Source organism: Schistocerca nitens, chromosome 9, assembly GCF_023898315.1.
Source record: "Schistocerca nitens isolate TAMUIC-IGC-003100 chromosome 9, iqSchNite1.1, whole genome shotgun sequence".
Classification (NCBI taxonomy): domain Eukaryota; kingdom Metazoa; phylum Arthropoda; class Insecta; order Orthoptera; family Acrididae; genus Schistocerca; species Schistocerca nitens.
In genome coordinates, this window is record NC_064622.1 from 249,445,304 (window position 1) to 249,471,696 (window position 26,393).

General features: G+C 42.3%; 1 protein-coding gene across 2 annotated transcripts in view; it reads left to right on the plus strand.

The window, feature by feature from the left end:
• The window catches only part of LOC126203078 (proton-coupled folate transporter-like), a 158,183-nt gene extending 141,197 nt beyond the window's left edge, over window positions 1–16,986 (plus strand). For both annotated transcript variants that reach the window (XM_049937317.1, XM_049937316.1), the window contains one exon: window positions 16,815–16,986. In XM_049937317.1, the coding sequence (XP_049793274.1) occupies window positions 16,815–16,872 (58 nt within the window). In that variant the 3' untranslated portion in view covers window positions 16,873–16,986. The remainder of the gene's footprint in view (window positions 1–16,814) is intronic.
• Window positions 16,987–26,393: the final 9,407 nt, after the last annotated feature.

The following is a 26,393-nucleotide window of genomic DNA, read 5'->3' on the forward strand; positions in this document are numbered from 1 at the left end:
GCTGTGAAACACGTGGGGTTTCACTTCACTGGATGTGTTAATCCATAGAGATGCTTTATCACATTGTTCATATTTTTGGACTGAACCCTCTTGAATGGTGTGATAGACTTGTTTGCTGACTGCTTCATAATTGCTGTTAGGAAAACTCAACACTAGGGTTTTAATTGCTTTTGAATGAAGTCCTGGTTTGTTTAAATCAAACAATGGAAACTCCAGGTTGGAGTATCTACAATGTAAGGAAAGTATAGGTTGCTAAGAACCACAAAGAGGGCACAAAAGTTGCAGACAGGCACAATTAAAAGGCACTTGCACGTTAAATTTTGGCCATAGCTTTCATAAAAAGAAAGAAAGAGAAATACACACACGTTTAATCGCACAAGCAAGCACAACTCACGCACACAAGACCACCATCTCCAGCAGGTTGGACCAGAATTCTCTCTCTCTATCACTCTCCCCTTCTCTCAGTTAAATCACTTACACATTTCTTTATTGTGAAAGCAGAACTTCAGAGTGCTCTTTCATCTCCATCTTTACTTTGTTCTAAAGTATTAAGTCTTACTGTAGAGTATGAAATTTGTTTATGTACCTCTGCAAATTCTTGTGCAGCAAATTTGTGAATCTAATTTTATTAGATAGATAAAAAGTCTACTCACTAACCGGTGGCAGAACACACACATAAAAAACGGTTGGAATTGGCAAGCTTATGGAGCCAGTGGCCCCTTCTTCAGGCAGAAGGGTTGAAGGGGAAGGAAGAGGGGCGAAGGAAAAGGACTGGAAAGGTCTACAGAAAGGGGTACATTTTAGGAAATCACCCAGAACTTCAGTCTTCCCTTCTCATTCCACATGCTAAGTCCCCCCTGACCCATAGTTCCGGGTAACTTTCCTGAAATCTATCCCTTTTCATAGACCTCTGCAGTCATTTTCCTTGAGCCCCCTTCCTTCCCCTTCAACCCTTCTTCCTGAAGAAGGAGCCATTGGCTCCAAAAGCTTGCCAATTACAGCTGTCTTTTATGTGTGTGTTTTGCCACCATTTGGTGAGTAGATTTTTTATCTGTCCAATTAAATGATGAAATAAATCTCAGGTGAACAGCCTGGTATGTGTGCATAGGACACAATATTTCGGCAATCGACCACGCTGCCATCGCCAGATGCGCTGATGACCTGATGAAGGCAACATGGTCGATTGCCTAAATATTGTGTCCTGTGCACACTCATACCAAGCTGTTCACCCGAGATTTATTTCGTCGTAAAATACGCCTGGAGAAATTGAAGAATCATATCCAATTAAATAATTTTCAGACCCTGCCCTCTTGAAAATCTATGATCAGCTTCTTCACTGACAGCTTCATAATTGCTGTTAGAAAAACTTAACAACACATTATAATTACTTTTGGATGACATGCTCACTCATTTCACATTACTGAAACCTATGCAGTATTGACAATAACCATATACATCATTGAATGTAATGTCTTTACATAGAACAAACGACAATTCACAAACATTTCATTTGTCTGAATCAACACCACAACTATTGTCAAACATATATTATTTGAGATCTTGTAGCTTTTTCATAGTATGTCAGCAATACTAGAAAGTTCTATATTCACATCCTAGCAGGTACTTCCTTTCACAAAGTTACTGTGATTGCTGTCCCATTTTGAAGACAGACATCATACCTCAGCATTATTCTCCAAATGCAAAGTAATAGATTCACACTATATCTGTGCCCTCCTCTACAGTAACTTACTTTATGGTTTTTACTCACATCATTCATTGGTACATTTTGCTACTGTGGAGTGATATGTAACAACACAAACCATTTGTAAATCAAGTGTCATGTATGCTTCATTGCCAGCAAAGTGCCTGTACTAAATATCCCTTTTTTATGCGAATGGATGGCAGGGAAGGGAATCAACATTAGTCCAGAATAAACAGGCCTGCAATTTTCAGCCCACAGAATTGGGTAGTACTGACCCACTTTGTGCAAGTAGTGTCTTGGTAGCAGCTGATACCCTTCAAGAGCTGTTTCTGAAGATAAAGGGACAATCTGGACATCCACTGAATGTTGGAAAGAAGGCTGTTGATGAACTGAAGCTCAGCTTGTATGTCTCTGAATCCATCAGAGCCCACTATAATGGAAAACCTCTCCATTATGGTCTGGTGATAGTTGCCACATTGATATTACTTGCTATTGCTATGGCTGCTGACAGCTGATGGTAGGTGAGGACCTCTACATGCCAGAACTGCCTGTCTCAGGCAAGGCTAGTGGTTCCCATACTGGAGAAACCTGCTACATTTATAGATGCACAAAACAGTCTGAGTTATCATGGGGAGGTGGATAATCTCCACATGACCTGCATTTACGTTTAATGAGTTTGCTGTTTCCTCTTCATTTATTGCTCTCACGTCAAATGAAAACAAAATGGATTTCTGTGCCCTGGAGCTATCAACTGAATTAAAATACATTGACATGAGCACGGAAGACTAAAATATGTTATTAGTTTTAGATTTTATTTTATTTCCACCTTCCTGACAGTCAAGTCTTGATCACCTTGCAGAACAATGAAGTTATTTTTGTCAGTTTGCTAAAGAAATTTCGTGTTTATTAATCCTTTCCACTGAGGCAATCAATTTATTTGAAACGAAGTGCTTAATTCCACACTATTGGCTAGTTTCAACTGTTCGCTGTATTTCAAAAGTGCATGTTTTCATCTTCTAGCACACATGGCATTATGCCATAATAAAGAACCAAACATGAGATAATACAGTACTGGTACTCCAAGAAAATTTACAACCGAATATGGACATATGAATGTGCACTTTAAGCCGAAGTATGCATTTTAGTATGGTTCACAAAATTCCCATGTTCTTTGGGTATCCTCTGATGTCTTGCTTCTTTTATGGCATAATGTAAGATCTTTTAATGTTTTACACTTACGAACATATGGGCTTCCTGCATCATCATAGCTGCACAAGTGCGGTGATGCCCATTATCTGGCGCTCTCTGGCAACTACTGAAATGAACCCATTTCTAACAGGTCGCAGGAAAATATTGCAAATGGTTGTTTGAAAAGCATTACTTTCAAAGTAAATATCCTTTTATGCAAGACGAACTATGTGTGAGAATGTACGATAAATTTCTTAAATCACAGAGCTTTTGACTCTCATTTAAAAATCAACTCTTTGAGTATGGCCATTTAGAAAAATTTTGAACCCAGAAGATCAGACATTTATGTCTTTATTAAAAATTTTACTAGCACATTTGTGTGATGTACCTTAAAGTGTGACTCATGCAAAAAAAGATCAACATTGTATGTGAAAGCTTAGCTTCTCTTCCCCCTTATTAATCTTTGAGACCAATATTATAAGTGAAAGCTTTGCTTTACTTGTAGCAACACTATGTATATTAATTTAAACCATTAACTTTTCCTATTTGCGTGTACACACTACTTAACAGTGATATTGCTATTGGCTGACTACATCATGTGCCCTATGCTCTGAATATCCACTGCCATCAGCTGGCGAGAGCACGTGACATGATCTCTGACTGGCTGTATGCAGCGTACATGTTGCTGCACATCAAAGATCTTTCCAAAATTTTTTTTAACTGAGTTTGGTTTAAAACCAAAGGGCAGGGAAGTCCTATGCTGATGTATAAAACCATAACTGTTAACAGGATTGATAAGTTTTACAGTTCCAAGGAAAAGTATATTGTCACTTAACACGAAAAAAGTGTATTTTCACCTGGGGTGAAAGTGTAATTTTAACCAGGAAAAATCCAGGAATTTTTCTTTTCTTGTCGGTGTATACACCCTGTGTTTAACAATAAAAGGATTCATTTCTAATAAGACAAGTACAAGTGCCAATAGCAGTTCATACAGTAAAAATTTGCCAGTTTGTCATAATACCGGCCAGATCATGATAACCAGTCAAGTCAAAGACCACAAGAAGAGTCATTTCTCTGAATCTTTTGGATGCAACAGATATGAATTCCATTTAAGTACACACAGGCATCTGTTAGAGGTCTGTGGGGCTGCTCAATTCATCCTCAGTGGCTGTGCATTGATTGATCCATGTGATACTCCTCTAGGATCAGAAACCGAAATAAATCATAAGATTGCTCCACTAGACATATGTTTTTAGCATACAGACAAAATGTGGTATAAATAAATTATGCAATGAGTGCCCTCAAACATCTACTCTATATTTATACTATGTGTCTTTAGCTCTTTAGATCACTAACAAATACAGCAACGTACAGCTTGAGCACAAGAGAACTTTCTCTTTATAATGTGCCACAAGCTACTCTGTTGCTAGCCATATTTTCAAATTTACAACTATGAATAAGGCCAAGTTTATTGTCACATTATCAATCACTTGAACTTAACAACTGTAACAACCAGGACTTTTTTTGTCAGAGACTGCATACACAAGATGGAGTTCTAGCATACACTGACCAGCCAGAACATTATGACCACTGACCACTATCAATATAAACCCATCGAGACGATAGCATGTAGTATTAGTGAGTGTGCAGTCTGTTTGTACAATGGGGAAGGCAGATGATCTATCTGAGTTTGACTGAGGGCATATTGTGCCGGACACTGAGCACCAGCATTTCGGAAACTGCAGAACTTGTTGGGTGTTCAAGAAGTGCTGCGGTGTGTGTCTTCAACAGTGGCAAACCCTAGGTAAAACCATGTCCAGACATCATAGAGTTAGCCTGTCACCCATCATTATGGATGACAGATGTCATAGGCTGGTCAGACTGGTAAAATAGGAACTGTGGCAGAACTAAATCAGATTTTACTGCTGGGCAGAATACAAGTGTGTCTGAACATGCAGTGCGCCCAACACTCCTAATGATTGGCCTCCGCAGCTGGCAACCCATCCATATGCCATTATTAACAGCATGGCATTGGCAACTATGACTGAAATGGGCACATGACCATCGGTATTGAGCATCAGCATAGTGACAGAACATTGCATGGTCTATGAATTCCGATACCTTCTTCATCATGCCAATGGGAGGGCGCAAATCTGTCATCTTCAAGGGAACAGCACCTTGGCACCTGTACTGCAGGATGAAGACAAGTTGATGGCACTTCCATTATGTCTAGGGAACATATACAAGGGCCTCCATGGGTCCAGTGGAGCTTGTGCAAGGCACCATGATTGTCAAGAAGTATCATATAATGGTTGCGGACCATGTACACCCCTTCTTGATAATCATGTTTTCCGACAGCAGTGGCATTTTTTAACAAGATAATGCCCTGTGTCACAAGACAAGGAGTGTGATGGAATGGTTCGAGAAACACAGTGGTGGGATCCAATTGATGTGCTGCCCTCGCCCCCCAACTCACCAGATCTGAACCCAATCAAACACATTTGGGATGTGAGTGACTGTGGTGTCAGAGCTCGTCAATGCTTCTCCCCATAATTTACTGGAATTAGGTGACTTGTGTGTGCAGATGTGTTGCCAACTCCCTCCAAGGCCTCACTACTTCCATGCTACGATGTGTCACCACTGTTAACTGTGCCAAAGGTGCACATACCAGTTGTTAGGTAGGTGGTCATAATGTTCTCACTGATCAGTGTATTACTGCAACGCACTGCAACGCCACCTTGGCAATTACTTTCTTGTACAATGAATTGGCCAGGTAGATTGGTCGCTAGACTGCCAGATCTTCATTCATTTGATTTCTTTTTATGGGTCCATCTGAATTAATAATTTATAAAGAAAATACTTTTGAGACCCACCTTCAGTGGAGAAAACAAAATACCAATGACATTACGGGAAGGGACATACGCATGAAATTTATCACATACAGCATGGTCATTATTTTGAAGAATACTTATGAGACACTGTAAGTGTACTAACATAGTGCAGATTAAAGTTTCTTGGTGACACTCATAGAATTGAAGTCTCATACCTGAAAAACTAGATTGTGATCTCACAGTTCAGTAACAGCAGCCGCACCATAGATTTAAATTTGACTTACTGGTCCAATTATTTCTGTTAAACCACATTTGGGTGATGACCGGTTTAAAAGTATTAGTATTTCATATAAACCAGGTTAGCATGTACACTTATTGATAATTATCAGTGGCAACTTATTTTGTAAACATCCACTTTTTACAGTACACACTTCGTAAAACTATAGTCACTTATGTGTAGTTCTTAGAGTGAATCATGAACACATTGAATGTAGGCTTGACTGTTACACACACTTTGGCAAAGAGATATTAATTCAGTGTTAGCTTTGCTACATATTGTTATGGAGAGGAGTGACACAAAGATGTTACTAGTGGCAGGCTTTAATATGGAGAGGCTGACTGGAGGATAGCTGAGTGTGCATTGACTTTAATGAAATAAGTTTACAAAGGTGTAACTAATCTGTGTCTATGAGCTTTTAATTACATTGAATGCTGTTCTCAGGCTGACTGCATCAAGGGTTTGCACAACTATTTATAGACATGTGTAGGAATAATAGTTAAACTCGGCTATTACATGTTATAACGTCAAGTTTAACAAATATATTTCAGAACGACACAACACATATAAGTCACAGAGTAAGTTGACAAGCAAGACATGTGTACATGTTAGCATTGGAATGAGCACTGAGTCCCAGTCTAGCGGCCGCTGCTCGGCTGGCCGCTTAGGTGGCGCAGCTGCTGCATGGCTGGCAGACAGTGCCGCACGTAGAGGACGCGCGTAATTGCACGGCGGCACTTTGAATGAGCGGCGAGTCACAACACTTTTCCCCCCTTTGAAATTGTTGCACTGGTCTTGATGGAGATGTCCTGGAGATGGCTAACGTCCATAGGCGTTGTTTGACTCGCCGTAAAGTCTCGAGGAGGCGGCTTCCCGTACGGACGGAAGTGTCCCCGATGATAACGGGTCGAGATGACAGGAGACGTAGGGGTCGAATCTGATGGGGCCCCCTGTACCAATCTGCCCGTTGTGGCAAGTCCAGTTGATATGACAGGAGACATGGGCGATGTGTCGGCATCCGTTGGAGGAGGAGGCGAGTAGGTTTTCTCTGACAGAGGATGGTCATCCGGTCCCTGCATGGGCACGTCTCCCGGTGGTGTCCGTTCCTGTGCTGGCATCACGATGACAGTGAGAGGGCTGCGTTGTGAGTATTGAGAGATGCCAAGATCCCGAGCGTCAGGTAGAGCCGAAGGTGGTGTAGCGGCATTCGGAACAGGCGTTGCTGGCACACGAGGCCGAAGCTGGTCCGAATAACGCACCGCAACACCCGTGTCCGTCTGGATTTCATACAGGCATCTGCCACGGTGTCTTAAGATGCGGCCCGGGCTCCATTTTGGCCATCTGCCATATCCCCGTACCCAGACGAGGTTGTCGGTGGTGAACCAGCCAAGGGAAGGCACCCGCGGCCGTGAGGTGGGAGGCCGCAGAAGATGAAGTAGCGTGCGGGGCTGTCGGCCATGTAATAGCTCAGCCAGGCTGTGGTCGCCCATGGGGGTGAAACGGTAAGAAGCCAGAAACTGGAGAAGCGCTTCATCAGCAGCAGAAGAAGTCAGAAGTTTCCGCATCTGAGTCTTAAATGTGCGGACCAGTTGTTCAGCCTCACCATTGGATTGTGGATGGAACGGTGTGGCCGTGACATGCATAACGCCGTGACGAGCACAAAAATCCGCAAATTCGGAAGAGGCAAATTGCGGACCATTATCAGTAACAAGAGTAGAGGGGAGGCCTTCAAAGAAAAAATGCAGGCGAGAGCACTGGTGGTTGCCGCGGTGGTAGGCGACGTGCAACGGACAATGAAAGGAAAGTTAGAGTAGGCGTCAATTACGAGGAGCCAATAAGTACCTAAAAAGGGTCCCGCAAAGTCAGCATGAATGCGCTCCCAGGGCTTCTCAGGTGAAGGCCACAGTGACAAAGATGACTTCGGGGCAGGGGCAGCGGCCTGTGACGCACAAGGGCAGCAGGTAGCGACCATGTGTGCTATTTCAGAGCGGATGCCAGGCCAGTACACATGACGGCGCGCCAGAGATTTTGTGCGAGACACACCCCAGTGCCCTTGGTGAAGGAGGCGCAAAACCGAAGCACGCAAAGACGCAGTACCACAACATGCGGCGAAGCATTGTCAGTGGAGAGGAGGATAACACCATCCCTAGCTGTGAGGCAGTAGCGCAAAGCATAGTAGTTCCGCAGCGGATCAGAAGTCTTAATGGACGGGTGATTGGGCCAACCCTTCTGAATACAGCGTAAAACCCGGGAGAGGGTAGGGTCAGAACTCGTAGCAGCCTCCAGCCCGTCCCCAGTGATGGGGAACCCGTCCACAACCCGCTCCTCGGCAACATCCAGGTGGAAACAAAAGTTCGTCCCTATCAAATGCCTGATCAGGACCCATGGGAAGGCGAGACAGAGCATCAGCATTTGCATGTTGAGCCATTGGCCGGAAATGAATCTCATAATTGAAACGAGATAAGTAAAGAGCCCAACGCTGGAGGCGGTGTGCAGCCTTGTCGGGAAGTGACGTTGATGGATGAAACAAGGAAACAAGTGGTTTGTGATCCATAACAAGATGAAATTTTGAGCCATAGAGAAAAACACCAAACTTATGAAGAGCATAAATAATGGCCAAAGCTTCTTTTTCAATTTGAGAATACTTTTGTTGGACATCTGTGAGCGTTTTGGAGGCATAAGCAATGGGTTGTTCCGAACCGTCAGAAAAACAGTGCGCCAGGACTGCACCAACCCTGTATTGAGAGGCGTCTGTGGCAAGAACAAGATGTTGGCCAGGTCGATAAGTAGCCAGGCACGGGGCCTGTTTCAGCATAGTCTTCAATTTCTGGAAAGCCGCATCGCATGACACAGACCAGTGAAAAGGCACATTTTTATGCAACAGGCGATGCAACGGCTGAGCCACTGAAGCCGCAGACAGTAAAAACTTGTGATAGTATGCTATTTTCCCCAAGAAGGCCTGCAGTTCCTTAACAGATGTAGGGCGAGGAAGGGCGTCGATCACAGCGACAGTTTGCTGAATGGACGAATACCATCCCGAGAGAGTTGAAACCCCAAGTACGTGATAGATGCCTGAAAAAATTGTGATTTCTGAAGATTACACTTAAGACCGGCAGTCTGTAAGACATGAAAAAGTGTGCGGAGATTTTGAAGATGTTCTTCAGTGGTGGAGCCAGTGACAACAATGTCGTCCATGTAATTGATACACCAAGGGACAGGGAGCAATAATTGTTCCAAGAATTGCTGAAAGAGAGCAGGAGCGCTAGCAACCCTGAATGGCAAGTGTTGGTATTGACAGAGGCTGAAAGGTGTGTTAAGGACCAGAAACTGCCGGGAAGCAGCGTCGAGAGGAAGTTGATGATACGCTTCTGACAGGTCAATTTTAGAAAAGTACTGGCCTCCAGCAAGTTTAGTGAACAATTCTTCAGGACGGGGCATAGGGTAAGTGTCAATGAGGCATTGAGCATTTACAGTGGCTTTGAAATCCCCACAGAGACGAATATCACCATTTGGCTTAGCAACGACAATGACAGGAGAGGACCACTCACTGGAAGTGACAGGAAGCAAGACCCCTGAAGTAGTGAGACGATCCAACTCCCATTTTACCCGATCACGAAGGGCCACAGGAATGGGCCGAGTCCAAAAAAACTTAGTCCGAGCAGTGGGTTTGAGCGTGATATGAGCTTCAAAATCGTTTGCACGGCCTAACCCAGGAGAAAAAAGGGACGAAAATGTCGTCGACAAGGAATCCAGTTGAGCATAAGGAATAGCATCAGAGACAATATTGACAGAGTCATCTATGGAGAACCCAAAAACGTGAAAGGCATCGAAACCAAAAAGATTTTCTGCGTTGCTCTGGTCGACCACAAATATGGGAACAGTGCGAACGACGGATTTGTAAGATACCTCAGCATTAAACTGTCCCAAGAGAGAAATCTTCTGTTTATTGTACGTCCGTAATTGCTGAGTGACAGGTGACAGGAGTGGAGAACCCAACTGAAGACATGTCTGAGAATTAATTATAGTGGCAGCAGAACCGGTATCCACTTGCATGCGAACATCTCAACCAAGGATTTGGACAGTGAGGAATAACTTCCCTGAAAGCGAAGAAGTGCAATTGACAGACAACACAGAATCAGAATCAGCGTCATATTCATGAACATCATGTATGTGGTCGGATTTGCAAACGGAAGACACATGACCTTTCTTTTTGCAATTGTGACACACAGCCCAACGTTGGGGACAATCCTCGCGTGAATGTTTCGTAAAACACCGCGGACATGAAGGAAGTTGCCGGGGGTTTTGCTGCAGTTTCTTAGCATGGGAGCACACTGCGGCCACGTCGGCCAGCGGGGACGCACCGCACGCATCGTCAACAGTGCACAGAGGTTGTATTTCCCCGACACCACCCCATGACCCTATTTGTGCGAGAAATTTCAAAAGACTGCGCAATGGAGAGAACTTCATCTAGAGTCGGATTTGCCAACTGAAGGGCACGTTGCCGAACTTCTTTGTCGGGCGCCGACCGGATAATAGCATCCCGTACCATGGAATCGGCATAGGATTCTTTGTGAACGTCAGTAACAAACTGACACTTTCGACTGAGGCCTTGAAGTTCAGCATCCCAAGCATGATAGGATTGATGTGGCTGTTTTTGACAGCAATAAAAGGCAACACGAGAGGCTACCACATGCGTTTGCTTTTGAAATTAGACAGACAGAAGTGAGCACATTTCAGCAAAGGACAAAGATGCAGGATACTTCAAAGGAGCCAATTGCGACAACAACCGATACATTTGAGGTGAAATCCAGGAAAGGGACAGAGACTTACATGGTTGTTCGTCCGTGACATGAAATGCCAAGAAGTGCTGTCGAAGACGTTTTTCATAATCAGACCAGTCTTCCGCCGTCTCGTCGTAAGGGGGAAAAGGAGGTACAGCCAACGACGAGAAACGCCCCGCATTTGACGCCGCGACGAAATCGCGAATCGCCGCTGTTAGGAGCATTTGCTGTTCAAGGAGATTTTGCAATAGTTGCTCGACAGTAGCCATGGAACCCTGTGGGTCAATGGTGAAAAGGACAAATCCACTACCTCGTTGCCAATTGTTATAACATCAAGTTTAACTAATATATTTCAGAACAACACAACACATATAAGTCACAGAGTAAGTTGACAAGCAAGACGTGCATACACGTTAACATTCGAATGAGCACTGAGTCCCAGTCTAGCGGCCACTGCTCGGCTGGCCGCTTAGGTGGCGCAGCTGCTGCATGGCTGGCAAACAGTGCTGCACGTAGAGGATGCGCGTAATTGCACGGCGGCACTTTGAATGATCGGCGATTTACAACATTACATTTATTTTGTAATGAGAACTAGGTCAAATTTTGAAGCAATGTCATCCTACTGCTTCAAAATTTGACCTTGTTCTCATTAAAAAATAAATGTAATAGCCGAGTTAAACTATTATTCCTAGACATGTCTATAAATAGTTGTGCAAACCCTTGATGCAGTCAGCCTGAGAACAGCATTCAATGTATTAAAAGCACATAGACAAAGTTTATGTTACACCTTTGTAAACTTATTCTCTTAAAGTCAATGCACACTCAGCTATCCTCCAGTCAGCCTCTCTCCATATTAAAGCCTGCCGCCATTAACATCTTTGTGTCACTCCTCTCGATAACAATATGTAGCAAAGCTAGCACTGAATTAATATCTCTTTGTCAAAGTGTGTGTAACAGTCAAGCCTACAGTCAATGTGTTCATGATTCACTCCAAGAACTACACATAAGTGACTATAGTTTTATGAACTGTGTACTGTAAAAAGTGGATGTTTTCTCCCCCCATGAACCATGGACCTTGCCATTGGTGGGGAGGCTTGCGTGCCTCAGTGACACATATAGCTGTACCGTAGGTGCAACCACAATGGAGGGGTATCTGTTGAGAGGCCAGACAAACATGTGGTTCCTGAAGAGGAGCAGCAGCCTTTTCAGTAGTTGCAGGGGCAACAGTCTTGTTGATTGACTGATCTGGCCTTGTAACACTAACCAAAACGGCCTTGCTGTGCTGGTACTGCAAACGGTTGAAAGCAAGATGGAAACTAAAGCCATAATTTTTCCCAAAGGCATGCAGCTTTACTGTATGGTTAAATGATGATGGCGTCCTCTTGGGTAAAATATTCTGGAGGTAAAATAGTCCCCCATTCGGATCTCAGGGCGGAGACTACTCAAGAGGACGTCGTTATCAGGAGAAAGAAAACTGGCATTCTACAGATCGGAATGTGGAATGTCAGATCCCTTAATCGGGCAGGTAGGTTAGAAAATTTAAAAAGGGAAATGGATAGGTTAAAGTTAGAAATAGTGTGAATTAGTGAAGTTCGGTGTCGGGAGGAACAAGACTTTTGGTCAAGTGAAGACAGGGTTATAAATACAAAATCAAATAGGGGTAATGCAGGAGTTGGTTTAATAATGAATAAAAAAAAATAGGAGTGCAGGTAAGCTACTACAAACAGCATAGTGAATGCATTATTGTGGCCAAGATAGACATGAAGCCCACACCTATTACAGAAGTACAAGTTTATATGCCAACTAGCTCTGCCGATGACGAAGAAATTGAAGAAATGTATGATGAAATAAAAGAAATTATTCAGATAGTGAAGGGAGATGAAAATTTAATAGTCACGGGTGACTGGAATTCGGTAGTAGGCAAAGGGAGAGAAGGAAACGTAGTAAGTGACTATGGATCGGGGGTAAGAAATGAAAGAGGAAGCCGTCTGGTAGAATTTTGCAAAGAGCACAACTTATTCATAGCTAACACTTGGTTCAAGAATCATAAAAGAAGGTTGTATACGTGGAAGAAGACTGGATATACTAACAGGTTTCAGATAGATTATATAATGGTAAGACATAGATTTAGGAACCAGGTTTTAAATTGTAAGACATTTCCAGGGGCAGATGTGGACTCTGACCACAATCTATTAGTTATGAAATGTAGATTAAAACTGAAGAAACTGCAAAAAGGTGGGAATTTAAGGAGATGGGACCTGGATAAACTGGAAGAATCAGAGGTTGTACAGAGTTTCAGGGAGAGCATAAGGGAACAATTGACAGGAATGGGGGAAAGAAATACAGTAGAAGAAGAATGGGTAGCTTTGAGGGATGAAGTAGTGAAGGCAGCAGAGGATCAAGTAGGTAAAAAGACGAGGGCCAGTAGAAATCCTTGGGTAACAGTAGAAATATTGAATTTAATTGATGAAAGGAGAAAATATAAAAATGCAGTAAATGAAGCAGGAAAAAAGGAATACAAACGTCTCAAAAATGAGATCGACAGGAAGTGCAAAATGGCTAAGCAGGGATGGCTAGAGGACAAATGTAAGGATGTAGAGTCTCATCTCACTGGGGGTAAGATAGATACTGCCTACAGGAAAATTAAAGAGACCTTTGGAGAAAAGACAACCACTTGTATGAGTATCAAGAGCTCAGTTGGAAACCCAGTTCTAAGCAAAGAAGGGAAAGCAGTAAGGTGGAAGGAGTATATAGAGGGCCTATACAAGGGTGATGTACTTGAGGACAATATTATGGAAATGGAAGAGGATGCAGATGAAGATGAAATGGGAGATACAATTCTGCGTGAAGAGTTTGACAGAGCACTGAAAGACCTGAGTCGAAACAAGGCCCCAGGAGTAGACAACATTCCCTTAGAACTACTGTCAGCCTTGGGAGAGCCAGTCCTGACAAAACTTTACCATCTGGTGAGCAAGATGTATGAGAGAGGTGAAATACCCTCAGACTTCAAGAAGAATGTAATAATTCCAATCCCAAAGAAAGAAGGTGTTGACAGATGTGAAAATTACCAAACTATCAGTTTAATAAGTCACAGCTGCAAAATGCTAACGCGAATTCTTTACAGATGAATGGAAAAACTAGTAGAAGCCGACCTCGGGGAAGATCAGTTTGGATCCCGTAAAAATATTGGAACACGTGAGGCAATACTGCCCCCATGACTTATCTTAGAAGCTAGATTAAGGAAAGGCAAACCTACGTTTCTAGCATTTGTAGGCTTAGAGAAAGCTTTTGACAATGTTGATTGGAATACTCTCTTTCAAATTCTGAAGGTGGCAGGGGTAAAATACAGGGAGCGAAAGGCTATTTACAATTTGTACAGAAAGCAGATGGCAGTTATAAGAGTCGAGCTACATGAGAGAGAAGCAGTGGTTGGGAAGGGAGTGAGACAGGCTGTAGCCTTGCCCCGATGTTATTCAATATGTATATTGAGCAAGCAGTGAAGGAAACAAAAGAAAAATTCGGAGTAGGAATTAAAATCCATGGAGAAGAAATAAAAACTTTGAGGTTCGCCGATGACATTGTAATTCTGTCAGAGACAGCAAGGGACTTGGAAGAGCAGTTGAATGGAATGGATAGTGTCTTGAAAGGAGTATATAAGAGCAATATCAACAAAAGGAAAACGAGGATAATGAAATGTAGTTGAATTAAGTCGGGTGATGCTGAGGGAATTCGATTAGGAAATGAGACACTTAAAGTAGTAAATGAGTTTTGCTATTTGGGGAGCAAAATAACTGATGATGGTCGAAGTAGAGAGGATATAAAATGTAGACTGGCAATGGCAAGGAAAGCCTTTCTGAAGAAGAGAAATTTGTTAACATCAAGAATAGATTTAAGTGTCAGGAAGTCATTTCTGAAACAGTGTAGCCATGTATTTAAGTGAAACATGGACGATAAATAGTTTAGACAAGAAGAGAATAGAAGCTTTCGAAATGTGGTGCTACAGAAGAATGCTGAAAATTAGATGAGTAGATCACATAACTATGAGGAGATACTGAATAGGATTGGGAAGAAGGGAAGTTTGTGGCACAACTTGACTAGAAGAAGGGATCGGTTGGTAGGACATGTTCTGAAGTATCAAGGGATCACCAATTTAGTATTGGGGGGCAGCGTGGAGGGTAAAAATCGTAGAGGGAGACCAAGAGATGAATACACCAAGCAGATTCAGAAGGATGTAGGTTGAATTAGGTACTGGGAGATGAAGGAGCTTGCACAGAATAGAGTAGCATGGAGAGCTGCATCAAAGCAGTCTCAGGACTGAAGACCGCAACAACAACAATCATCCTACTGATTCCCCTAATAATTTTAATTAACCAGGTATTAGAAGATAAGAAAAGTACTAAAGTTTAAGGCATTTACCTACACAGTCTGCTATCAACTTACATGTAAAATTTCCTTGTTTATAGTTTTTTCCAGTTTATTTGAATTCTTAATTAGTGACTTAATTAGGTAATCAGATAGACTTTTGAATTAAAAAATTAGGGCAGCAAAAATATAAAGTCAAATCATGAAATCAAACTAGTTTAAGGGTTCATGTGAAAAGGATCTTGCAGTGTGGCAAAACTTTAATTACAAATATTATTTAAGTTAGTAATTTTTTGAAAAATGAAACTAGTTACTGGAAAAACCGTAAACATGGTTTTCTAATGAGCAGTATCAATTCTCTCATAGCTATTGATTAGCTCACATTAATTTGCTGATTACTTAATGTTGTAACAACTTCAATTTTACCCAATTAACAAGCTTTTAGGCAAAACCAAATATGTCAGGAGACTGCAAACTATGACATACATAATGAAATTCTGTAAAATATTGTACAAACAGTATTTCGGCAGTTTTGGGAACACAAGCTGTATACATTACATGTATAAATAGGACACAGCCTTAAGTTAAGAGGGGAAAAGTTAGTTATTTAACAGGAGTAGAACTACTGCATGTGGAATAACTGCACTTTATTATGTTTCAACACATTTAAAGAATTTGTTGTATTTATAACTTGTATTTGGTTTTCAAATTCTTGTTATTTAACTTAGGCTTTAACTGCTATTTGTATTTGATATTCCGATTCTTTTTACCTGTTATTTAAAATGAGCTGACACAAAAATAAATAAAATGAAATGCAAGCACATTAAAGCAGTTGCTTCCCAGATTCCTTTCCCTATGATAAGTGCCCTAATGGACAGTATAGTTAGTAAAATGTTGACCTGTGTTGCAGATTTATAGCTCTTTCATCCTGGCTGCTGCAGGTGAACAATAATGTTCAAAGCTCCTTTCACATTTCTCAATATTATGTGCTCTAACTTTTAATTCCCCATTGTAATATAGAAACAGAGGAAGAGTACTGTGTTTATTGCTCAATGTGTGGTTCTGTACATGAAATATTTGACCTCATTCATGTTTCATTCTGTAAGTCTGTAAATATAGGAAGCATATTGGATAATGACAGGACCCCATTAACAACCACAATTATTACAGAAAATTAGATGATACCAGAATGAATTGTCACTCTGCAGAAGAGTGTGTGCTGATATGAAACTTCTTGGCAGATTAAAATTGTGTGCCAGACCGGTGCTTGAATCCCATAGGATTCGAGTACTGTTCTTGCATACAGTCTCCATCTGCCACAAAGTTTCAGTTATGAGACTGATTGTTTTTAGACACTAATTGGTATTTCTCAATTATAGCAAGTAGTTCACATTGACAAGAAGTTTCTGTGTCAGTAACAGATGAAATCTCTTTTACCCATCGTACCATGCCTATGTCATATGCTTACTGCATTATATAACTGAAATTTGAATTAATAATATTCCATTTTCCTTGTACATGGTGACTTGTACAGAATATTCTTATAGATTTTCTTGCATTCAATTTTCTGGGCATAACTTTTACACAGACAAAGTGAGAACAAAATTTATCATAAACGGATCTTATAAAAGGTTTCATACATGTACTGAAAAAATGATTATCTCCTTTTCCAGGGTAGTTCTGCATTTCCAGAATCATCCCAGCAGTGATTATGGACCCATTCCAACCTGATGATTGGTACAAAATGAGTTTTCTGAATGAAATTTTTGTGTATTACATGCTTTGCATGTTATGTAGCCTTTATGCTACTTATCTTCTAATAAAAACAAAATAATATTTTTTAAACATTTGTTTGGGATTACTTCAAACAAACATACTGAATTACTACAGTTACTTGGTTATTTACATCTTCTCAAACAATATGGGTGGTATTATTGCAGACATATTATGTTTTAAAACACTTTATTACTGTTGTAAATCATTTAATACAAATACATCTTTAGTTATGTTTCCTAGTAGGAAGGAAGCAGGAAATTTGGAGTTTGGTATATTCATAACTAGATTAAGAATATCCCTTAAAGTAACACTTTCTGTAAATTGCACAATATTATTAATTCTAATATTGAAAATTCCTGTTAGTAATGCAGTGCTAATAGTAAACTATTGCTGAAGTACAAACATAAGACTCCAGTGCATGCCCCACTTGAACTCTATTGGCCTAAGGAGTTGCTTCCTGTATTGTTTTCACAACTAACATATAACTAGGAAATCTACCATTTTACACAAAGTGCACTTTGAAAAAAAATCTACAGAAAAAACTATCAGAAATTATTGAAAGACCTATGTTATTGATATCCTCTGTTCACAAAAAAACCAGTAACTGTATTGGGTTACTATAAATGTAGACTTGGAAGCCATTCACTGGTAAGAATCAAATTTTCCATGTGATACCTCTAGTAACCATCAGCAGAGCCTCCTCCATATACTACATTATTAGTGAATTTCTTAATTACTTTCTTCGGCTTCATCATTTTCTGTTTATTGTACAAATTATAAGCTCTTCATCATCCACTATCACCCAACACAAGCTGTTCCAATGTTGCTTAGGGGGGCACAGGCACCCCGAAGCCCCCCATCAACTCACATGCAGGCAGACATGAGCAGTATAAGCTACTTGCCAAGTGGCTCTTACTCCATCATATCCTTGTTTTTCTGCATGTGCAAGCCATTTGCCCAACTCAGCCCATGGGCACTCGGCAGGTTATTATCTTCCTTCTTGGTAACATTTACGTATGTAGCCTTCATTTCATCAATATCGCGGCCTCTAAGATAGTGTGGTTTCTTTCAGCTAACTTTTGTGAAACTCTTCTTCTATGAGCAATTGCTACACCATCAGTAGATGCACTTATCTGGGTTGACTTTATGCCCTTGTAAGCAGATATTTGAAGATTTTGAATAGCTACTTCAAGAGTCACATTAAAAAGCATTGCAGAGAAAGCATCCCTTTGACTCCTGTGCTAATGCTAAAACATTTACTTAGTTCTCCATCCATTCACACGCCAATATTTTTTGGATAAGTGACACATACTTAGACAGTGTACCAAGCAGTAACAAGTCATTTAGCATTTCTGTTCTATGAGGACCATTGAAAGCCTGCTTGCAGTCTACATTGAGTTTATGAAGCTCAATATCGTACTCATACACATTTCCATATACAGGGTGTTTCAAAAATGACCGGTATATTTGAAACGGCAATAAAAACTAAACGAGCAGCGATAGAAATACACCGTTTGTTGCAATATGCTTGGGACAACAGTACATTTTCAGGCAGACAAACTTTCGAAATTACAGTAGTTACAATTGTCAACAACAGATGGCGCTGCGGTCTGGGAAACTCTATAGTACGATATTTTCCACATATCCACCATGCGTAGCAATAATATGGCGTAGTCTCTGAATGAAATTACCCGAAACCTTTGACAACGTGTCTGGCGGAATGGCTTCACATGCAGATGTACTGCTTCAGCTGTTCAATTGTTTCTGGATTCTGGCGGTACACCTGGTCTTTCAAGTCACAGAAAGAAGTCACAGGGGTTCATGTCTGGCGAATAGGGAGGCCAATCCATGCCGCCTCCTTTATGTTTCGGATAGCCCAAAGCAATCACACGATCATCGAAATATTCATTCAGGAAATTAAAGACGTCGGCCGTGCGATGTGGCCGGGCACCATCTTGCATAAACCACGAGGTGTTCGCAGTGTCGTCTAAGGCAGTTTGTACCGCCACAAATTCACGAAGAATGTCCAGATAGCGTGATGCAGTAATCGTTTCGGATCTGAAAAATGGGCCAATGATTCCTTTGGACGAAATGGCGGCCCAGACCAGTACTTTTTGAGGATGCAGGGACGATGGGACTGCAACATGGGGCTTTTCGGTTCCCCATATGCGCCAGTTCTGTTTATTGACGAAGCCGTCCAGGTAAAAATAAGCTTCGTCAGTAAACCAAATGCTGCCCACATGCATATCGCCGTCATCAATCCTGTGCACTATATCGTTAGCGAATGTCTCTCGTGCAGCAATGGTAGCGGTGCTGAGGGGTTGCCGCGTTTGAATTTTGTATGGATAGAGGTGTAAACTCTGGCGCATGAGACGATACATGGACGTTGGCGTCATTTGGACCGTAGCTGCAACACGGCAAACGGAAACCCGAGGCCACTGTTGGATCACCTGCTGCACTAGCTGCACGTTGCCCTCTGTGGTTGCCGTACGCGGTCACCCTACCTTTCCAGCACGTTCATCCGTCACGTTCCCAGTCCGTTGAAATTTTTCAAACAGATCCTTTATTGTATCGCTTTTCGGTCCTTTGGTTACATTAAACCTCCGTTGAAAACTTCGTCTTGTTGCAACAACACTGTGTTCTAGGCGGTGGAATTCCAACACCAGAAAAATCCTCTGTTCTAAGGAATGTTGTCTTCAGCACACTTGCACGTTGTGAACAGCACACGCTTACAGTAGAAAGACGACATACAGAATGGCGCACCCACAGACTGTGTTGTCTTCTATATCTTTCACATCACTTGCAGCGCCATCTGTTGTTGAAAATTGTAACTACTGTAATTTCGAAAGTTTGTCCACCTGAAAATGTACTGTTGTCCCAAGCATATTGCAACAAACGGTGTATTTCTATCGCTGCTCGTTTAGGTTTTATTGCCGTTTCAAATATACCGGTCATTTTTGAAACACCCTGTATTTGCCTCAGCATAAATATCTGATCTGTTGTTAATCGATTAGGCCAAAATCCACAATGATATTCTCCCAGTATTTCTTCTGCATGTGGGGAGCCTATTATAGACAGTTCTAGAGAGAATATTATAGGTTACATTCAGCAGGGTAATTTCTTAGTAATTCAAATAATTGTCCCCTTTATTGTCGATTGGTTGGATTACCCTTAAGGTCCACTCTTCTGGGATTCTTTCCTGATTGTATAACAGCTTGATAAGTTTGTGGCTTCACTTATGGAGACCAATTACCCTATATTTTTCCTGTTCTGCAGGTATTCTATATATTCTATCAGTACCTGGTGCTTTGTAATTTTTTAGACAGATTGCTACCTTCTGTACTTCCTCTATTATGGGTTATTCTGTTTATGGAACTGCAGTGTAGTAGAGTGAGGCTGCTCACCACTGGAAGACTGCCCTCCAGAATTTGCTTAAAGATTTCTATCCTACTATCTAGAACATCTTGTTTCTCTGTTAGCAAATTTCCCTCTTTGTCTTTACATGCTGTTGTTTTTCAGTCTAGAGTGCCTTTTTTTTTTTTTTTTTTAATTTTCTTATAAATTTTTTTGTGGTCATGCCTTTGATAGTACTCTTCCACCTCTATCTTTCTCCTTATGACTTCCCTTTTTTCTTCTAAATATCAAATTCAGCCTCTCTTATCTTTTCTTTATATAGTGCCTCATTTCATTTTGTGTTTTGCCATAAGCACTTGAGTCTTGCTTCCTTTTTCTATTCCACTGCCTGTATACATTCATCGTCATACCAGTCTTTATTTATATGTCTCCTTGTTTCCACCATGTTTCATGTGCTAAGCTGCTATGCTTCCTTAGCCCATCTATCCATTTGGCTACAATATTCCCTTCACGACTCTATTTTGTTTGTATTACAATCTTGATTACACCTGATCAGTTTGTTTGTTTTCCAGTCTCTGTTAATGATTCCCATGATTCACCTTTTCATTGCTAGCTGAGAAGCTCTCAATATTTGGATAGTTTCTGGTATAAAAGGTACAGTTTTAAAAACTGAAAGGTTTTTATAATTTATGCGACATCATGATGAAAAGAGTTTGATGATATCTTACTTCTTTACACCAACAAATACTCATACTATAACAATATTTACTGAAGAGACAGGTGGATAGAGATGTCTTGAATTTTGCAGTCTGTTTTATTGTTTTTATATACTCAGACAATTTATTACATAATTTCTTCCTGCATGGAATATGCCATTCTGCCTGAGGGTTGTTCTTGGCATAGTCAGCATGTAGGTCCCTCCTTTTGTATTGTGTGCATGGAACTCTAGATTTGTAAGTTTTTTCAACAGAGCATGTGGTTGTCACTTTTGTCTTTTCCATTTATTGTATTCTTCATTAGTCCTTTTCAGGGTTCCGTATCTCAATTGCTAAAAACCGAACCCATATACACACATCAAAAAAAATTTTGCATCATCCTGGTTCCCAGAACTCCTGAAGATAGACGTTGATTGTGGATATTGTATCACAGACACAGTCTCTTTGATTGTTCAGAGATGTCACTGAACCCGGCCAAAGATGTAGACAACCATGGATGAGCATCGCCTATTACACGGAGGGGGTCCGACAGCGGATCAGTTCCAGTTGATGACCGCTACCTGGCTTGGAGAAACCCTGACAGCAATGCCACCATGTTGAATAATGCTTTTTGCGCAGCAACAGGACGTCCTGTTATGACTCAAACTGTGTGCAATAGGCTGCATGATGCGCAACTTCACTCCTAACGTCCATTGCGAGGTCCATCTTTGCAACCACGACACCATGCAGCGTGGTACAGATGGGTCCAACAACATGCCAAATGGACCATTCAGGACTGACATCACATTCTCTTCACCAATGAGTGTCACTTATGCCGTCAACCAGACAATCATCAGAGACATGTTTGGAGGCAGCCGAGTCAGGCTGAACACCTTAGACACACTGTCCAATGAGCGCAGCAAGGTGGAGGTTCCCTGCAGTTTTGGGTGGCATTATGTGGGGCCGACGTGTGCCCTGCTGGTGGTCATGGAAGGTGCCGTAATGGCTGTACAATATGTGAATGCCATCCTCCAACCAATAGTGCAACCATATCAGCACATTTTGGTGAGGCATTCCTCTTCGTGGACAACAATTCGTGCCCCCATCGTGCACATGTTGTGAATGACTTCCTTTGGGATAACGACACCTCAATTAGAGTGGCCAGCATGTTCTCCCGGCATGAACCCTATTGAACATGCCTAGAATAGATTGAAAAGGGCTGTTTATGGACAACGTGACACACCAACTACTCTGAGGTATCTACACCAAATCGCTGTTGGGGAGTGGGTCAATGTGAACCAACAGTGGCTTGATGAACTTCTGGATATTATGACATGACAAATACCGGCATGCATCAATGCAAGGCATGCATCAATGCAAGAGGACTTGCTACTGGGTGTTATGAGGTATCGGTGTGTACAGCAAGCTGGACTGCCACCTCTGAAGGTCTCGCTGTATGGTAGTACAACATGCTCGATGTGGTTTTTGTGAGCAATAAAAAGGGTGGAAATGATATTTCTGTTGATCTCTATTCCTATTTTTGGGACATGTCCCACAACTCTCGGAACCGAGGTGATGTAAACCTTTTCTTATGTGTATAAGCTCAGTTTGTTGTCCATCTGTCTGTCTGTCCGACTTTTCCAAGCCCTTTTTCTCAGGAACGGTTAGAGGTATCAAGTTGAAATTTGTGTCATGTATTAAGGTCTATGATCGCTTGATAATGTAAAAAAGTGAAGCCTCTAAGTCAGTGCAGTCAAAAGACAGGGCCATTTATGTCACTCATTCTGAGACTCGCAAACTCACTCATCCAAATGTGTAGGGTACTTCCTGTTGATCTAGAATCATGAAATTTGACAAGAAGCAAGATTTCACACTAGAACCAAATGAAAACAAATTGAAAATTGTTAATTTGTAATTATATCACACAAAAATAAAATAAAATAAAACTGTCTGACTATCTATCTGTCTGTTAGGACTCCTTTATCTCAGGAACAGTTAGACGTATCAAATGAAATTTGTGTTACAGATGGAGGTCTATGGTACCTTGCTCATACATTACAGTCATTCCAAATAAAACTAAACAGGTTGACAAGTGTGTATATACACTCCTGGAAATGGAAAAAAGAACACATTGACACCGGTGTGTCAGACCCACCATACTTGCTCCGGACACTGCGAGAGGGCTGTACAAGCAATGATCACATGCACGGCACAGCGGACACACCAGGAACCGCGGTGTTGGCCGTCGAATGGCGCCAGCTGCGCAGCATTTGTGCACCGCCGCCGTCAGTGTCAGCCAGTTTGCCGTGGCATACAGAGCTCCATCGCAGTCTTTAACACTGGTAGCATGTCGCGACAGCGTGGACGTGAACCGTATGTGCAGTTGACGGACTTTGAGCGAGGGCGTATAGTGGGCATGCGGGAGGCCGGGTGGACGTACCGCCGAATTGCTCAACACGTGGGGCGTGAGGTCTCCACAGTACATCGATGTTGTCGCCAGTGGTCGGCGGAAGGTGCACATGCCCAACGACCTGGGACCGGACCGCAGCGACGCACGGATGCACGCCAAGACCGTAGGATCCTACGCAGTGCCGTAGGGGACCGCACCGCCACTTCCCAGCAAATTAGGGACACTGTTGCTCCTGGGGTATCGGCGAGGACCATTCGCAACCGTCTCCATGAAGCTGGGCTACGGTCCCGCACACCGTTAGGCCGTCTTCCGCTCACGCCCCAACATCGTGCAGCCCGCCTCCAGTGGTGTCGCGACAGGCGTGCATGGAGGGACGAATGGAGACGTGTCGTCTTCAGCGATGAGAGTCGCTTCTGCCTTGGTGCCAATGATGGTCGTATGCATGTTTGGCGCCGTGCAGGTGAGCGCCACAATCAGGACTGCATACGACCGAGGCACACAGGGCCAACACCCGGCATCATGGTGTGGGGAGCGATCTCCTACACTGGCCGTACACCACTGGTGATCGTCAAGGGGACACTGAATAGTGCACGGTACATCCAAACCGTCATCGAACCCATCGTTCTACCATTCCTAGACCGGCAAGGGAACTTGCTGTTCCAACAGGACAATGCACGTCCGCATGTATCCCGTGCCACCCAACGTGCTCTAGAAGGTGTAAGTCAACTACCCTGGCCAGCAAGATCTCCGGATCTGTCCCCCATTGAGCATGTTTGGGACTGGATGAAGCGTCGTCTCACGCGGTCTGCACGTCCAGCACGAACGCTGGTCCAACTGAGGCGCCAGGTGGAAATGGCATGGCAAGCCGTTCCACAGGACTACATCCAGCATCTCTACGATCGTCTCCATGGGAGCATAGCAGCCTGCATTGCTGCGAAAGGTGGATATACACTGTACTAGTGCCGACATTGTGCATGCTCTGTTGCCTGTGTCTATGTGCCTGTGGTTCTGTCAGTGTGATCATGTGATGTATCTGACCCCAGGAATGTGTCAATAAAGTTTCCCCTTCCTGGGACAATGAATTCACGGTGTTCTTATTTCAATTTCCAGGAGTGTATAATTTTCATGATAGCAGTCAACATTACTCATACAGCTGTTCAGTTCATTCTATTTGCACATAATGTAACATCTTAAACTATGTCACACTTGACAAAATCTGTACAAATTTTCTACTGACGTTATGTTATTGCAATAATTACAAAATGTGCCAAAATCAATGCCCCAAGGAAAATGGTGGTATCAATGACACCCTCTATGCCACACCCTGAGACCTTTTCATGTTGATTCTTAGTGGCAGTGATTTCAACACTGAGTATTGCCATTCTGACCTCCATTGAAGAGGCATCAAAAGAAGGGTTGAAAGGTGGGTAAGATGAGATGTGACAACCTTCCCATAATGTGACAGGTCCATTGGGCAGAATTTTGACGAAATTTGGTGTCAATGTGACAACATTAAGTCACCTCACACATCACATGAACTGCTGAGTTCTGGCATTTTCTTGTGTGTATCATTGAGCCCAAGGGTGATATCACACAGTGCCATGGTTTTTCATCATTACAGAGGTTACCCAAGGCTGCACTTGTATATCAGTAGCTTTGTTATGATGAGCAATAGTAATTAAGCTACTATATGTGACTATATGTTCAATTCCATAGAGTAAATAGCTTCTTCAAGGAGTAAATATTTATCCAAAATTCATGTAGTATTCTTCAAATCAGTAAGTATCTTCTACTGGTGCTACACATTTTCTACATTAGTCTGTGTTCTTCCTAAGTGCTCAAGTTATTCCCATACTAAATTTCATCAAAATCAGTCCAGCAGGTTAGTCATGAAAACCTAACAGACAGAGTTTTAAAAAAATGGTTCAAATGGCTCTGAGCACTATGGGACTTGACATCTGAGGTCATCAGACCTGCTAGAACTTAGAACTACTTAAACCTAACTAACCTAAAGACATCACACACATCCATCCCCGAGGCAGGATTCGAACCTGCGACCGTAGCAGTCGCGCAGTTCCAGTCTAAAGCGCCTAGAACCGCTCAGCGATACTAGCCGGCAGACAGAATTACTTTCACATTTACACACAAGTGACAAAAGTTGTGGGATACTTCCTAATACCATGTCAGATCTCCTTTTACCCAGCGTAATGCAGAAACTCGCCGCGGAATCGACTCAACAAGTTATTGGAAATTCCTCGCAGAAATATTGGGCCATGCTGCCTCTATAGCCATCCATAATTGTGAAAGTGTTGCTGGTGCACGATTTTATGCATGAACTGATGTCTTGACTATGTCCCATAAATGTTCCATGGGATTCATGTTGGGCAATGTGGGTGGCCAATTATTTGTTTGAACTGTCCGGAATTTTGTGAACAGTTGTGGCCCAGAGTCATGGCACATTGTCATCCATAAAAATTCCACCATTGTTTGGGAACATGAAGTCCATAAATGGCTGCAAATGGTCTCCAAGTAGCCAAACATAGCCATTTTCAGCCAATGATCAGATCAGTTTGGCCAGAGAACCCAGTCCATTCCATGTAAACACAGCCCACACTATCACTGGGCTACCACCAGCTTGTACAGTTCTTTGTTGGCAACTTGAGTCCATGGCTTCACAGTGTCTGCACTACACTTGAACCCTACCACCAGCTCTTACCAACTGAAATCGGGCCTCATCTGACCAGGCCACAGTTTTCCGTTTGCCTGGGGTCCAACTGATATGGTCACTAGCCCAGAAGAGGCGCTGCAGGTGATTTCATGCTGTTAGTAAAAGTATCTACTGCCCTAGACCATTAATACCATATTTCATTACACTGTTGTACTGGATATGTTTGTCATACAAAGCACATGGGTTTCTGCTGTTATTTCATGCAGCGTTGCTTGTCTGTTAGCACTGACAACTCTACACAAACATCACCACTCTCAGTCATTAAACGTAGGCCATCAGCCACTGCATT